A 17,215-nucleotide genomic window follows, 5' to 3' on the forward strand; every position below is an offset into this window, starting at 1 on the left:
CTGCCATCACACTGCTGTTTTACATTCTATAGGAATTAAATTTACAAAAGTTGCATATCAGTTAATAATTTAATGCCATATATTATTTCAGTATCCTAGATTAAGTGGCATTAAAGTCATTCCCACCTCACAAGTTTGTGCATCTGCCATATTATTACTGACTTACAGACTGTAAAACTATGAAGTTATAGACTGACATGGCCTTCAAAGGCCAACATTCATACCACATTTTGTGGATATTGGTCAATTGGTTCAAATTTAGAAAAGGCGGTTACAAAGACAACATGATGATCTTGTAAGACTACATTCTCTCTTTAAGAAGGGAAAATAGGCTAATAAAAGTGACATGGCTGAAGAGGAGGTAATATGACAAAACAACGGGGCCAGAACATGCTGAAGTATGGCCTAGTTCATGACGGTTTCAAGGAAACATGGTAATTTTGTTGTATCTGTAAGCTTACTTGTATGCTCTCTGCAAGCTGTGCTGCATCTACCCCATGAAGAAGCATGGTATCTTGCACTGATACCTGCTGGAACACATCTTCCTGAAGGCTGGGAGAGAAGTAGCCACTGCCATCGTCTGTGGTTTGATATGTCACACCAGCCAATGAATAGCTGTCTTCCTGGAAATTCAGCTGTAGCTGTTGTTGTTGTTGTTGTTGTTGTTGTTGTTGTTGTTGATGCTGCTGCTGCTGCTGCTGCTGCTGCTGCTGTTGTTGTTGCTGTGTTGTAGGCATAGATGGTTGAGGGCTAGGACTTGCACTGCTCGAGTTTGAGCCATGCTGTGCACCAGGGTCGGAACTCGCTCTCTTCACTGCCACCTGAACCGTAAGCATGTTTCATTGCTGTGTGTGTGTATTGTACATATTTCTATGGACTTACACTTCACATTACTGATGTGAGGTTTAAAATAAAATAAATTACTGTAAACAATATCTATATGATAACTGCGTGCATCTCCCTAAATTAAAAAAGGTAGAATATTACAACTCATGGACTTTTGGAATGCAAAGCACACATACAAGGAATAAACTACTAAAATAACAGTCTACAGAAAATGAGAAAGACGTCACATTATCACATATTTTGTGTTTACTAAATTATGGTGCAGACAATCATTATATGGCATAATTCTCTTTCTATTTGAAATGGTTGTACCTAAGATGTGTGTCACATAAAGACTGTAAAATAGTCACAATGAAGTAAAACATTCTCAGTAAAGGTACCAAGTGTTTCCTAGCTGTTGTTTCATGCTGCTGACCCAATATGTTGGCCTCCCTGACATTAGTATTATGCACAACAAAAGTGTTCTCTCATTCCTGTACTTCTACCCTCAAGCAAGGAAGCAGATGACTCTATTTGGAGATCACACTGTAATGTATGGATGGGTGATCACAGTATTATTACATTTTTACTTTTTAAGTCCTGCAAAAGTATGAAGTATTCAGTACACTAAGAATAATGTTTTAATACTGTGCATTTGGTACATACTCAAGCAATTTATGGACAGGTATCTGTAGGAAGGGGGGGGGGGTGCATGGCCACCAACTGAAGCCTGAAAACCGTAGATTTTTACCCTTGAAATTATTTACAGAGTGTGATTTACACCTCAGAACTGAACATTGCAGAAAAGAACTTGACAGCAAGTCAGAGACTTGTTAAACAATTCATACAAATCCAGGCATTCTTTACTAATATTCCACACATACCACCGTAGCATACTGAAGAACAATAGACATTCAACTTTTGTAAAACACATGAATAAACTGATTTCTTCACAGATGCTGCAAAAGAGAAACCAATGAAAGGAAGTGGCAATACTGTGAGTGTTTGATTCTTTATTTTAACCTCAAAATAAGTATTTAAAAGCATATTGAAGTCTGTCTAGACAAAGGAATATTTCACGATGTTTTGGTGTTTTTTTCCTCATCCACCCTCTTCCACAGATTTGGTGTATTACGCTGCAAACACCTGACTATTCCTGGTTCTGGCAAAATCCTTGCTTGAAGTAATAAAGTATGTATTTTATAAAGTCAAAGGATGACATTACATTTTCAGACAAGAACATAGCTCTGACCACAAAACTGAAATTATTCATCTTGTAAATGATAGAGGAGAATGGATGGAGATCATAATTTTCATCAAAACTATTAGTTTTATTTATTTTTAACTGTGAACAGTGATTTTTCAGCTGACCCAAAGAAAGTTCAAATATTACTTATTAGTAGTCTATTGTTGACTCCTTTTCATAGGGATCCTCAGTTAATAATCCCATCTAGAACATTTTTAATTACAATAAAAATACATACTATAAAAACAATGTTTGCATCCAGTAAAAGAAACACAAAATTTGTGCTAGGGAAAAAGTGTCCTACTTTGCATTCATCTACACAGACATGAAGACACACTTTTAAGCTAAATCAACCAACACTACTTTTTAAAGTTTGTCTCACTATAGGCGCTTGGGGTGAGTGGAGGTATAGCTCCTCTCTTTCTTGACCTCGGCACTAGATGGGGGTGAGTGGTCAGCATCACGCCCCGGCCGGCTTTTACCCCCGGGAAAGGACCCCAGTACCCATTGTAGAGGAGGCTGGGTGGGCCCCAGAGCCGGTCTGGACGCAGAGGCTAGAGGAAAAATCCTCTGCCCCGGTCGTCCAGCATGTAGCTAGTCGCTATACTGACTGAGCTATCCCGGCTCATAACTAACACTACTATATTGGTGCAAATAAGTTTAAAAGAAGAGTGTTTCTTGACAATGTCTGCAAGAGCCTAACAGCAATAAATTACGACATGTTTAGATTACCGTAACTCAATTTGTGTGACTTAACAGCAACAGTAATAGATGACAGGCTAGTGATAAAATGTCACAGATGGCAGAGTAAGAATAAAATATCAGTGTCTAAGAAACATTAAAATAACTAGCAACATATACCACATACGAAAGCTCTGATGCAAAACTGACACTACAAACTATGACTAAGTGATAAAGCATGTACATACAATTGACAAAATGTCTGTTATGAACTAGTACTGACTGCTCTTGCCATGAAATGAAGCACTGCACATCGTTCCAGTTCAATACAAGTACTGGATACAATCTGGAGTATGCAAACAACAAATTAAACCAGAGGTGCTGATTTTTAAAGTTTGCACTCAAGGAAAGAAGAAAGAGAGATAATCCTATCAAATTGAAGACGAAAGTTGCCACCTCTCTATAAGAAGCCTGCAGATTTAAGAAAATTTCCTTAGTGTTTTAATCAAATTAATAAATAATCACCATAAGCCCCATGCAATCTAGATAATGAAAACCATGGACTGACAAAAAATATAAAACACGATCAAAATATTTTCCTGATTTTATTTATATGTGGTAAAAAATATAATGTACAGAAAAAAATGTATTCTCAAATACTACAAAGCTTTTGTTTCAAACTAGAAAAATTCAACAGACATTCTTCTTGGGCTGTATATATCAGAATGTTATTCACCCTCATGTAACTTTTTGATTAAGTTCTTTGATAAACTCTTTCAAACAATTGTGTAGTTTCTTAGGTTAATACCTTCTATTGTGGAGAACAGTAGAGATATAAACTGGTCTTTCCCATAATCCCAATTGTAGGTAGGAAAAGTTGGAAACTTACAGATTTCTTTATAGTAGATAGAAGTAAAATTCCTTCTGAGCTTAAGCGCAGCACATTAGTGCCATATAGGGGTCATTAACAGTAAACCTCTGTGCATTATAGACTTCAGTGATCAGCTACATGCTTGTACTACCTTAACCCCGGCAAAAAGACTATCCCTCCACCCATATCTACTGGACAACTGGCTGTATGTAGATCATAGTGCAGTCTCAATCTAGAAGTGGCAGTCAAGAGAAAATACTGCCTTTGTTGGAAACTGAATTTTGTTTCTCCAGCCACTGTACTGACTGCTATATTAGCTCAAATTTTATCATATTACATTCATTAACGTACACAGCTCTGACGTGTGCAGAGAATAAAAGTGATACGTAAATTTATAACCCACAAAACAGACTTTTAAGATTATATTTCTGAATTTGTATGTTTTAAACAAACCTGTTGCTTTTGCAAAACAGTACATAAATGAGAAAGATGACATGTAATCCGAATAAACAGTTGAGAAAGGAAACGGTACTTGGCTCAAAGATACAATGACAGAAGTTAACACCCAATACTTCAAAAGATATGAATTTGGAAAGATGAATATACTATAATCTCTCATAATGCCAGTAAAAATCTTTCTTTTCCATTTTAATTGAAACAAAATTAATACCATATTGCACATGACACAAAAGAGACTGTTGTGCTATGCACAAACAAAATATTACAAAACAGCCCTTATGAAGTAAAGTAATAAAAAAATGACCTTTATATAATACCCAAAATTCACTATAAAGAATAAAGTCTATCAAAAAAATTATCAATTAATGTAAACAATATAACAGCTTTAAAATTAAAAATGTATTAATCCCTCCATTCAATCCATGCTCAAATCAAACTTTGCCCTCTATTAATAGTGGTCAAGCTAACCCCTTAAAGGACACCTCAATGAGTGGTCAGCAGGTGAGAACTTAGCAGATCAAAGGATGCTACAATGAAGACTGGGGAAGGAAACGTTTCTTCTTATGTTATGACACAGTCCCAGCCACTGACAGGAGGGACAGAGAAAAACATTTAAATGAATTAAAAAATGTATCTAACATTCATAAAAGATTTATGTAAGAATCAATCACAGCATACATACATACATATAAGGTATAATTATGTCCTTACAACATAACGCCCAATAAAAATAAATAAATAAACAAAAACTAGGTCAAAACAATTAGACAGTCAAAAGATATACTTACAATAACATAATCTGAATTAGAATCATGATATCCTTATTTCAGAAATAATTTATAGCTGTGATAAATTACATTCTATACACCAGAATGTGTAGGGGAATATGTTGTGTTAGACCAATAGGAGTGATTAGTGTTCTCCATCCTATAATATTTAATGGGGGCCCTGTCCCTGACCTCATCATGTCCTCTGTTGCTTCCTGGTCTCCATATTGAATCCCCTGACCTGCTGACCAGCGCAGGCCACTGAGGTTGAGACTGAATGAAAGGTGGCAACCATAACGGCAGATTGTCCTGTGAAGATGGTCTTTCATAAAAATTGTACATACTTTTTTTAAGAACAAATAATACAAAATTGAAAGATAACAAAAAATATAATCATGCAATGCATCATTCACATTAGGTTAGGTTAGGTTATGATGCTTTCCCATAAGGGCTGGAAAAGAATGCTTTCAGTTATTAATCATTTCAAAATTTCTATAACTGACACCCAGCCTTCCCTTCCAGTTGCATTTCAATTGCAACATATCCCTAGTATTTCACAGACATGATAAGTCAGTTTGAAAGGAATGCCCAATTACATCTCAAAGATGTGTCAGTAAACTATAAGCTAAAACATTCCATTGCATTTCTGATGATAACATAACATACTTAGTTCACTTTTGAATTTTATTTCTTAAAATTCTATATCAGATTATCTGAACTTCAGACTAAATAAGAATCTGATACGCCTAAATGAAAATCAAAGCACACAAAACATAAAAACAAATTAATTACATTTAAAATAAATCAACACTGATTAATTAAACACAAAGGCAAAATAATAAGGACTGAATGATCAAGTGTGTGTGTAAGTGAGCCAGTGGGCAAGAAAGCATCAGGCATTCAGATTATTTTATGTGACACAGATTGCTGTTATTATTATTATATATATATGTATATTACAAACACAGATGTTGGAGGGAGGGGAAGACACTGAAGCCATAGCATATACGAGAGATAACACAATCCTGGATTTAAAAGTATTATGTTAAGGCTGTAGAAGTAACGTAAATGGGTAAAGGTGTGTGCCTACATTCCTAATGTTTCATAGTTCCTTTGGTTCACGAAATACAAAAATACAGTATAGCGTAAAAGTGGGAGTATGAAAATGTCACCTTCTTTGTCAAAATTGAAAGGGGGGAAATATTTTTCAGGCACTTTCCATGCTCATGCCATGCTGTTCCCTCTCGTCCTTTTCATCTTCCCACTCCCAATTCAGTGACATAGCTGAAGCTCGCATGCTGCGGCTATTGTGCACAGTAACCCATTACAAATAATCTTGTATGTTGCAGCGCACCCAAAAAACAAATTGTACGGTGCCCATGAATTTTCTACCCGACATACACAGTTGATAAATGAAAGTTTACGCAGCGTATTTTTACCATTTATTTCATAAGCAAAATTCAGCAGCAATTTCTCACCAATGTTTCTTCTGATTTACTACTAGAGGGCTCTAACAGACAAATCAGGAACGAGTATAAATTGTTCAGAGGTAACGGGCTTGTCACCAGCTACTCTGAGGTACTAAAAGACTAATATGGCAAGTTGCCTTAAGCAACGGTCAGCAATGGGCCAAGGGTTCAATCCTAGGCAGGATGATGACAAATTTTTTTATGTTATTTTCGACAATGTAATTTATGTATCTAACCTATTCATTCACAGCAAGTATGGTCCTTATCTATCCACTTTCATGAGAATATCCTTTGACTCAAATCAAATAAACCCACATTCTGATTAAGAAACTGAGCGAATGCATCAGCTGTTTCCAGCGTTTGCCATTTCTATAAAATGTCATAACAAATTAAGGAGACATGAGCTCTACCCCTTAAAAACATTTCTTTCAGCCATACTCACACAGATACACAAATACACACCTTGCCACCTTGTTTCAGAAGTAGTTCGGCTAAAGCCACGGCTTCCTGCTGAACATCTGCTGGTGCTCTTGGAGACACAAAGTGCTCAGAGTCTGAATGTCGACGCATCTTCTCACCCGCTGACTGCTGCTGCTGCTGCTGCTGTTGTTGTTGTTGTTGTTGTTGTTGTGGCTGCTGCTGCTGTTGCACAGTCTGTGATTGCACTGGAGGTGCCGGCACCACAAAAGATGACAGTTTAATGTTCAGATCTGGTTCTGTATTCCCTGGTGTTGGGGGTGTGCTGGGATACTGCGGTGGTGCACCTCCCACACGAGAACCATTGGTTGGCTCGGAATCTAGGAGAAAGTAACAGATACTCAACTGTATTTAACCTAAACCTAATTTTAAATTGACATAAATGATTTATAAAACCTGTGAATTTTCCTCTTCAATATTTAATATAATTACAGTAGTACATAAGTGGAACATAATACTGTATCATGTTCATACATTGTATTCATCTGAATATCATAAAATCTATCTTCTTCCAAGTTATTTTGTACTACTATGCATATTACACTAATATTATGGGTAACACTGTGCCACTAAATCCTCTTTCCTGTGCCACCTCAACAGAGCAAACTTTCAGGTTCTAAAGGTGGCAAGTAAGTAAAAGTAAGTAAAGCGTCCCACTACATGCCTATGCAGGCACTTGAGGGGGAAGTGGAGGTATAGCTCCTACTCTTTTTTGACCTCGGCACTAGATGGGGTGAGTGGTCAGCATCACGCCCCGGCCGGCTTTACCCCCGGGAAAGGACCCCGGTACCCACTGGATAGGAGGCTGGGTGGGCCCCAGAGCCGGTCTGGATGCAGAGGCTAGAGGAAAAATCCTCTGCCCCCGTCGGGATTCGAACCCCGGCCGTCCAGCCCATAGCTAGTCACTATACTGACTGAGCTATCCGGGCTAGGGAAGTGGTTAACAATAAAATCATAGCAGCATCGATAGTTTTATCCATCATGTGTTGTTTTGTTTTCACGTACATTCGAACAGGGCAAGGATTTATATGCATACACGTATTTGCGGTCATGCACAGTTTCATAACCCCTTTTCGTGAGGCGACATTTTGTGGTATGCCACCATGTGCCTTTGAAAAATTAGGGTGTTCAGTGGGTAGAAAAGGTTGCGGAACACTGAATTAAATATCACTAGTAATGTTGCCAATGCAAAAGTATTACAAAAGGTAAAGAAGTGCTCCAGGGCCCCGTACTGAGAAGCTCAGTTAGCGTACACCCCCGTGCTCAGACGGCGTAAATTATGACCACCGTTTACCTCAATTGCTTCAGTACGAATGCCAAATACATCACTCTTTGTCAGTGTCACGGGTTAAGCCCTTGCCCCATCACAGGCATCAATCGGTCTGTCTGCGGGAGACAAAATACGTTGCTAAATACCTTTTCCTCTTTTCGTTGTGACAAATATCCATCTGATAAATGTGAATCTATCTATCTATCATTTCTAAGGCAAGCAATGGTGTCAACCAAGTTGATAAATACATGATACACACTGTCCAAAAAGCATTCGCTTCCAGCACATGGCAAAGCTGAGAGAAGAGTGAGGTTATCTGTCGGCTGAGCTGGCGGTATGGCAACCTTTCGACTGTACGCGATCACTGCGTCAGTAGCTGGATTTACACAGACGCCAAATATCCTAACTGTATTTGCTTCTTATACAGGAGACGAGCAACACAAGTGGGTTAAACACATCACCCAGCCACGTAATTTTGTCACACGTTTAAAAATTTAAATTTAAGAATAATTTTTGCATAGGCCTATCAACTGTACAGAATAAAATGAACAGTTTTTTTAACACGGCAAATAACTATCGATATATTACACATTTTGGAAAGCTTCTATTGGCAATTTTTACATACAAATTTGAAAGTCCGCATATCAATGGGTAGCTAATTTTTCGTTACACATTTGGAGGAAGGTAAGAGGCAAATATGGCGACTCCGAATGTCCATCCATCTGCCACACCCTTTTAAGAAACTTCCTGTTTGAACAAGAGTGTGGATCCCAGGACAAATAGAACGTGACCTAAGTTAGTTCTCTGTGTGTACATTTTGAGAAAGCAATCCACGTTCTCAAATTCTGACAAAGAATGATTAAAACGCGTCTGGATCAGATACCACGGCAACACGCTCTGCCAAGAAATTACTTATAAAACGAAAGAGTTTAATTTTAGCAATGCAAGGATCGAAAATTTCTATATAGGCCTTAGAGTATGGTATTCAAGACGCTGAACTAAATGAAGAAACAAACAAATACATCCCATGCAAATTATTAGCACTCCAGCTTTGCATTCGTGAAGTCCCGGATTCGAATCCTGACCCAAGGCTGGCCGTAGTGAGATTTTCGGAGCGTCTCAGTTCTCACAAATAAATGCAAAAAAAGTATCTTAATCAGGTCACGACGGCTTCCGTCCATATCCTCTCGAAATCGTTACAAGCAACTGCCCTACTAATCCACGCTACATAACCTGTCAGTTGACTTAGCGCCTTTAAGAACCCAAAGAATCAACCAATGACGTTTTAACTCTTTAAGTCAAATAGTATCACCTGCTTTGATAATCAGTAATTCTGTATTTTGCCCACAGAGTTTATTTATGAGTTCCGTTTGATTGTCAGTGTTGTGTTTTCTTGAAGGTAGGGACTGGGTTTTTAAGTATTATTTATACAAGCTGTAGGTTTCAAAAGGCTAACTGCCATACCGCGGAGGTTTAGGATGAAGAGGAGGAGGTTAATCCCGTAGCATTCTAGACTTCGGTGCTAGTCGCTACCTCGTCCAGACCTACAGAAGGTCTGTACGATGTAGCGAAGTGAGAAATTGTCTCTCAAATAGAAATCTGAACGCCAGTCACTTTGCTGAGAGATGCCAATGTTCTTTCTTCATAATGTTTATTTTAGAATACGAAGTCTGACAACTACCTAACTAGGCTTTCTGTAAAAAAATGCATTAACTTACAGCTGGGGATTCCCAGACAGTGCCTCGCGCATGTTTATTCCAATGCTGTGTCACAGTGAAGAAAAATAGTTACTTGATTTTTGTGAAAACAGGTCTTGGCAGTAACTATCGCTGATAGTCATGGTTCAGATTGATGACGAACATTAATTCAAGAACTAGGCCTCGTCATATGGCCCTTTATCACGTGGCTCACGCGAACAGCTCACGACAGCTGAAGCGATTGTCGGGGACAGAACTCCCCAATTCACACCACGTGTCTGTTCTTCCAAAAATCCTTCCCAAATTCTCACCATATCACATTTATCTTCATTTTCCAACATGCGAAACACTTTCAATGACTGTTTGACAAAGAACTAATTACGTAGGATTGCAATCCAACGTTCAGAGATGATATGAAGAGCTGACAACAGTGCTACATTTATCACAGCGAGCCTCGACTTTTTAAATCACACCCAGGTGAGGTGCTACTGTTGTACAAAATAATACACGTGTCCTTCCTGAGCTGGTTTATTTCAGTATCTCCATAACACGCATTTTAATATTACTGTCAAGAATTACACTGATTTTTTATGAAACCACCCACCGAAACATTTCGAATCTTGCCGCGGAAATGTATATCCTGACTCAGGTTCTATCCCATATCTCCATCTTCATCCCTGAAGATGGAAGCAGTATGTTCCTGCAAAACGATGGTATCTATGTCCACACAGCGTTCCCTTAAGACTAACTTCGACATCTTTAACATCTTGAGAACCTCAAGTCTACACCATTAAATAAGTCATGTACAATAAACGTTTTGAAGCATTTCCGATTCAATAACCGGTAAAACAGTAGGGGGTTTTCGGAGAATCAGAGCCATCTCTGTCTCACAATGTGCAATAAAAACAGCGTCGTTACACAACGTAAAAGAATGACTAACACAGCTGAGACCTATGTGGGAAATTAGCTCAACTTACTTTGGTATGCTAGGTGGGCCTGTTGTTGTTGTTGTTGTTGTTGTTGTTGTTGTTGTTGTTGTTGTTGTGACTGCTGCTGTTGTTGCTGGCCGAGGGGTGTCTGCAGTTGAGGATTGGTGATGCGCTTCTGAATTATCTTTTCTTCTATTAGTGCACGCACACTCATGCTGGCGGTCTGCAAGGGCGGGCCCGAAACTTCTTTCTTCTCGCACTTCTTGGACTCCGAATCCTGTAAACAACAAACATCTGTGAGAAAACGAAACTTTACAGCATCACAAATCAACCCAGGGCCTACAAGTTATAACACTTTCCATGCTATGAATGAGATATGTCATTAATAAACTAAGGTCAGTTTTCCTCACAATATTGTCACTGTTTCATAATTCTGGGTAAAATAAACTGCTGTTCCACCTCGTGACACGCTACTTTAATTCTTAAATGTGGTTTTCTAGATGTGAGAATTGATGCATTGCGTTATCCAGGTATGGCGGATAAGTTAGAATTTTGGTTATATACACGTATGGGCAGGTAACTGTGAATGAAGGCGTTATTGGCGTTATCCAGGTATGATGGGTAACTGCGAATATGTTTAACAGGCAGTCAAGTAGAGCAGATTGGAACGGTCCTCCCGCTCAGAGGACGCGAATGCTACCAACAATCCCTAACCTTAAAACAGGCCTACTATTAACAGTTTGCCAACTTTTCAGAATAACATTGGAATTAACTGACCTCTTCTCACGGAAACAATGGGCTAATATGTAGTGTCCTGTGACTGCTGTAACGAGAGAATTTCTTGAATAGTTGAATATCTGTCATCCTACGCTAAGACTTTCACACGTGGCTCACGTGAGCTGCAGATCAAGCCAGTCTAGCCAACGCCTTTATACGGGAGAGGCACATTGTGGGGGGGGGAAAAACTCCAATAAGTTGTTCGTAATAGGTACTATTTATTAATAATTTATAATATTTATGCTATAAAATATTACTATTACTTCTTCAAGTTCCAACATGATTTGATGAACGCTGCAAATACACTGAAAATGTGTTGTTGGAGGGACTGAGTGAAGTTGGTAACTCTAGCTGAGGGTCATGTAAGCCGAATTCTGATTGCTTATCGCCTCCGCATGAGCTGTATACCGGCTCTGCGAGCCCCTCAGTTGAACGGCTCACGGGCTCACGTGTGAAAGCAGCGTAAGAGTTCATTATGCGAGTTCAATAAAGGATGTGTTCAAGAAAGTTATCCGGAAAAATCCGAAGGTCTTTAGTGGAGATAACATTTGGAGTTGGTGATTGGCAATAACGTTACGAGCAGTCATTAGTCTTTAAGTTCATTTACTGCAGATAAGATGTCTCAAGCCACTAGCACTGCAGATAACACACTGCACAGCGTGAGGATGTATAAATCCGCATTTAGTTCTTTTGTATCGATTGAAACTTGGTCTCTCACATTATGGAAAAATAACTGTGGATGCTGGAGAAGAGGTTGATGAGGAGGGATTGGGTGGAAGAAGGCTTTAGAATTTTGCATGAAAATTTTCATAATTTGTACACTTCACCAAATATTTAGGCGATCAAATCAAAGATGATGAGAAGTGCGTAACCTTTGCAGAAACGTGTTTGTTGAAAAGTCTGAGGGAAGAGTCCACTAGGCGGAGATGGGAGGACAGTGTTCAAACAGAGCTTAAAACAGGCTGTAGATTTGATTCATCTTGTTCAAAATATGGACAGGTGGTGGACTTATGTGAACACTGCAATGAAATTTGGGGTTCAATAAAACATAGGGAATTTTTTGATCAGCGAATGACTGTCAGATGCTCAAGAAGGGCAGAGTTGGCTTCTTGGGTGTTGTAAATTACCCTAAATTCGCCTCAAGGTCTATAGAAGAAATCCTATAGGCCTACAGCTTCGTCAAAACATACCGGTATATTGAAAAATTGAAATGGCTTTCCCATTATGCGATCAATGAGTACCCAAGTACTGTATTTCGTGCTCCAAAAGGAACACAATCTTTCCAGACGTTATGCCTTTGTGGCTGTCCCTGAACTTTAGAGTATGGCATGACTCAATGACGCAACGAGATTCAAGAATACGACGTCATAAATCCTAATTACAGAGAATAAAATATAAGAACTATAGACTTCTCATACTGCAATGAAACTTAAAACTTTCGTTCTTTATAGCTCAGTGGTGGCTATGTGTACCAACTCCTTTTAACGTTCAATAACGACATATTGTCCATAGACTGTGTATACAAAAGGTTTTGTTTGATTCGCAGAATGAAAAGCTGTTAATTTGATAAGCATCACCAAGCAACCGGTTTTTTGTAACGTAAATGAGGCATGCCTCGTTAGCGGTACATATCCATTTCTTTTCCATTTTCGTATTAAAGCGTATATGCAAATGCCAATAAATGTACTGTGACATTCATAAATATTTATCTTATTTCAACACACGCCCTCCAGTTTGATCAAGAGAACACTAAGATATCGAGGTCAAGAATCATCGTTATAACGAAACGTATCTCTTAATTTAGACACACACGTAGAATTGGTCAATCTGAACTGCGACCGGCGGTCCATAGGTCATGTTGATGGCCAATTTCGAATTTTAGCAGAAACATTATAAGCACGACTAACCTTGAAATTAGAGTAAAATAAACATCATGAAATGTTCCCTTTCTTAGTCTCTTCGCAATTACACACTTTCAAAACAGACCGAATGTATTCTAGAATAATATTATATAATAAAATATTTTATTCGCTTTAATCTTCCTTTACATATTTATTTTCTTTAATTCTGTTAATTATATTCTGCTGTTGTCCTTAGACTGTTTAAAAATGTTCACATGCTTGTTGGTTCAACAAGGATTTATTTCCGTTCCTTATCTTCGATAATTATTTCCACCGATTGTATTTGTATTTATTCGTTTACGTATTTATTTCCCTCAAATTAGTATGAAATAATTTACAATTTTCTACAAATATCTGGATTGAATAAGTAGGCAAACGATCTCCAAACCCAGTTAAAAAAGCTGTACCTCTTGTAGACAAGCCATTATGATGGATACAGCGCATGCCCACTTGTCTGGTGTTTTGTGGCTGAAAACCGATCACATACCAGTGGTTTCGAAACACAGAGCGCAAAACATCGGTTTATAGCCAGGTGACACTTAACTATAGGGCTTTCAGACAACCCTCTAACGACTTAATGGACAAAATAGTTGAAACTATCAGTTAACCGATGTTTTAAAATGTCATCATTTGAAAAAGTACATTCTTATATTCTCAGAGACAATTATAACACCTGAGACGTAACAGCAAACATGCAGACCTACCATCTAAGCAGCTGCCCCGAGCGATTAAGGAAAACTACAAAACGACAAAGTTAGGCTATCCAGATATCTCGCCGAGAATCTGACTCGAATAAAAAGCAGAGCTAACAACTTTGCAACTTCGCAGGATAACAAACATTTCCGAAACCGTGGAGCAGTAAAGCAAATTTTCATATATGATTAGGACTAAAATGATCAATTTCGGCAAGTAATAATTAACAATAAAAGGTAAAATATTTTTAATTGTAATATTCTATAAAACAATAAAACAATTACATTTCTAACAAAGAGTTCAATTAAACAAATGAAATAAATATGTGCAATCCCGTTATGCGCCATGCAGGCGCACAGGGGAGGGGAATTGTATAGCTCCTACTCATTCTAAACCTCGGCACTAGATGGGGGTGAATGGTTAGCGTCACGCTCCGACCACGCTTTACTCCCGGGGAAAGGACCCCCGGTACCCTTTGGACAGGAGGCTGGGTGGGACCCAGAGACGGTTCGGACGCAGAGGCTAGAGGAAAATCGGGGATCTTCCAGCCCGTAATAGTCACTATACCGACTGAGCTACCCGGCTCAACAAATGTGGACACGTATTATAAATACCTACTCGTAGGTGAAATAAGAAGTTCGTACAAACCGTTATGGAAAGCCAAGGGGCAGGTGAGGAAACGATGTTAAACTTGGATGTGAAAAGGAACTTTAAAGGCGGTTGGGAGTCTGTAGACTGGATTTTAAGTAAATCAGGAAACTTTCTTGCAGCAGTATTTTATTATTTCTGTGACGAACCTCCGTGCTCCAAATTTGAATTAAATAAAAGCAAGTGGAATGAGTAAAGACGCTGAGTTATACCGATTTTACCAAATAATTAATTAGCTAAGACGAGAGGGCTTCCTCTTTCTGTGGTCTTTGCACGAAAACATAAAACGAATGCAAGAGGGGAAGAACATGTCTATCTGCCCGACTGTCTTACTGTCTCTCTCCTTTTACAAAAAATGGAGCATCGACAGAAAAAATCTATTCGACTCACAAAGAAAACACCCCCAAAAAACAGGTTAATAAACAGATCACACACTGTCCATACATTAATGAATATATACAGTATATTACATGAATCTGAGCTCCACAATTGCCCTATTTGTCGTTGTGCTGGCCTAAACATGACCGCTCCGCGTAAATGTGGAAATAAAACTTCAGAGGTTGACTGCGACATCGAACATCCATTTGTCATTTAATACCATGCTATCAGTTCTATTGTTTAAAGTATTATTCTGTGTTTGCAATTCTGGCGACCTTCGCACGTACAAATTAGGAATACCGCTCGGCTAATAGAAAAATGTTCCTGCTGAGCACCATTTTAACTATGCAAAATAACTAGCTTATTTATGAAACATGTTCACCCGGTTTGTTTTCCAAGTTCTCACGACGACGAGTCTAAAGATGGCTGTCTTCTTGAATGTTGTAGTCTGGTAGAAACTGATCGACGTTTCTTAGGTGCTTACTGCCTACCAAAGACGTTTATAGAGCAGCTGGTCTTATAGCAGTTACGTCACTTTGACTCTTGGTTTATATAACGTCATTTCTCAACATTCTAGGTTATGTATAATCGAATTGTTGAATGACCTGCGAATGAAAAATTGGAAAGGATGTGGAAGGAAGCGTCTGTGGTCATTTGTATGTTACTATTCCAATAATATCCTAGTGGCACTGAGAAAAATTACGAAAACACAGATATAAAAATTCTAGGCTGAGATTTGAACCCCTCCTACGTGACCTAAACCAAGTCATAAATTCAGAAAAGACCAAATTTTTACTCATTCTCCTTTATCTTTCTTTATTTCTTTACTTCCTTAGCTGTCTATTAAATTATTCAGGCTCAATACTTTCCTGTCTACGACAGAAATGTTTCTTCTCGAATACAATTCAGGAAACACGGAACAGTACCACATTACATGAACTGAAAACATTTGCAGCTATTCCTTTCGAGTCTACGTTTGTATTTCACATTTCCATCTTTCCACTCTTGTGCTTCTTGAAAACCAGGAAAATTTTCCAGACGATCACAGGTTTATCTTAAATTCGGGTCTCGTTTTATGTAGGTTTTACTGAACTAGACAGGGAGTGTATTCATTCAGAAGACAAAATGTCTTGGTGGTATAAAGGCTGCTGTGCAACACTTATTACATAATTTCGTGATTGCAGACAGCCTTGTAACGAAGACATCGTTCACCCAGAGATACATTCTGATTTTCAGCCGCCCACTCCATTCTGAGAAGCTTTGGTCATGAGGACTGAGAAGTGGAAGGGGGTGGCTGCTGATCCTTATTTAATAAAGAGACACCGGTTGTTATGACTACCATCTCTTGTAAGCGTATAAATGAACAGCTGTCAGTATTTTCAAGGTCTACAAGTTTTCTCCACAACCTCGCCCACTCAACCAGACAACCCGGACCACTTCCTGCTCGAAGTCTAATTGTAGTTACTCAAGCAACCGGAATTACATAAAAATCACATGCATCTAATGCCAGAAGAAGAGACTTTCTGACATATTACACTAGTGGCGAATTTATATTTTTAAAACGCTGAATTCGAGATACCTCGTCTGATATAGAGAAATCCAAAGAGTTGTGAAGCTGGTGTGTGTGTCAGTCAGTTAGACTGTTATTTTAGACATTGTCCATCGCCTTGCTTATTTGTTAAAAAAACAACGTTTCAGACGCTAGACCTGTCTCCGTCATCAACTGGCAGTTACGTAGGGCAGAGGAGTGCCTCTCTGTAGGGATTCCCTTATTGGTCCGATGATGGAGACTGTTAAATTTCACAACACTGACCCACTGCAGATAAATTTATATGGGGAAAGATTTATACCTTAAACTGTCAAGTTCAATGAGGGCCATACTAAAATGAACCTTAAAGAAATTGTCTTGAAGTTTGAGGACTAGAAAGGAAGACAAATTGAGCTCTTGTGAACACAGTAATGAACAATAAGGGCCCCATAAAGGCAGGGAACTTCTTGATTAAGGAGGACTCTACTCCATGGAAAAATGGCTGACCAGACGATTATGAATGACGGTACGGAACAACACGGTCAAGTTGCCAGATCGGAGCTGGGACCCACCCAGCTTAAGCTGACCACTAATCTCCA

The 17,215-nt window shown here is 38.6% G+C and overlaps 1 protein-coding gene across 13 annotated transcripts in view; it reads right to left on the reverse strand.

Annotated features, from left to right (window-relative positions):
• LOC110830769 (uncharacterized) overlaps positions 1 to 17,215 on the reverse strand; it is a 1,002,197-nt gene that overhangs the window by 31,259 nt on the left and 953,723 nt on the right. For 12 of the 13 annotated variants that reach the window (XM_087348624.1, XM_087348625.1, XM_087348627.1 and 9 more), the window contains 4 exons: positions 10,740 to 10,968; positions 6,781 to 7,115; positions 5,042 to 5,158; positions 462 to 821 (listed from right to left, as the gene is read on the reverse strand). In XM_087348624.1, coding sequence (XP_087204750.1) covers positions 462 to 821; positions 5,042 to 5,158; positions 6,781 to 7,115; positions 10,740 to 10,968 — 1,041 coding nt within the window. The remainder of the gene's footprint in view (positions 1 to 461; positions 822 to 5,041; positions 5,159 to 6,780; positions 7,116 to 10,739; positions 10,969 to 17,215) is intronic. The other variant, XM_087348629.1, reaches the window with a different exon arrangement.

The sequence above is a fragment of the Zootermopsis nevadensis genome, unplaced genomic scaffold (genome assembly GCF_977971745.1).
Source record: "Zootermopsis nevadensis isolate Lab colony 2312 unplaced genomic scaffold, Znev_1.0 Znev_ptg000013l, whole genome shotgun sequence".
Taxonomy (NCBI): Eukaryota; Metazoa; Arthropoda; class Insecta; order Blattodea; family Termopsidae; genus Zootermopsis; species Zootermopsis nevadensis.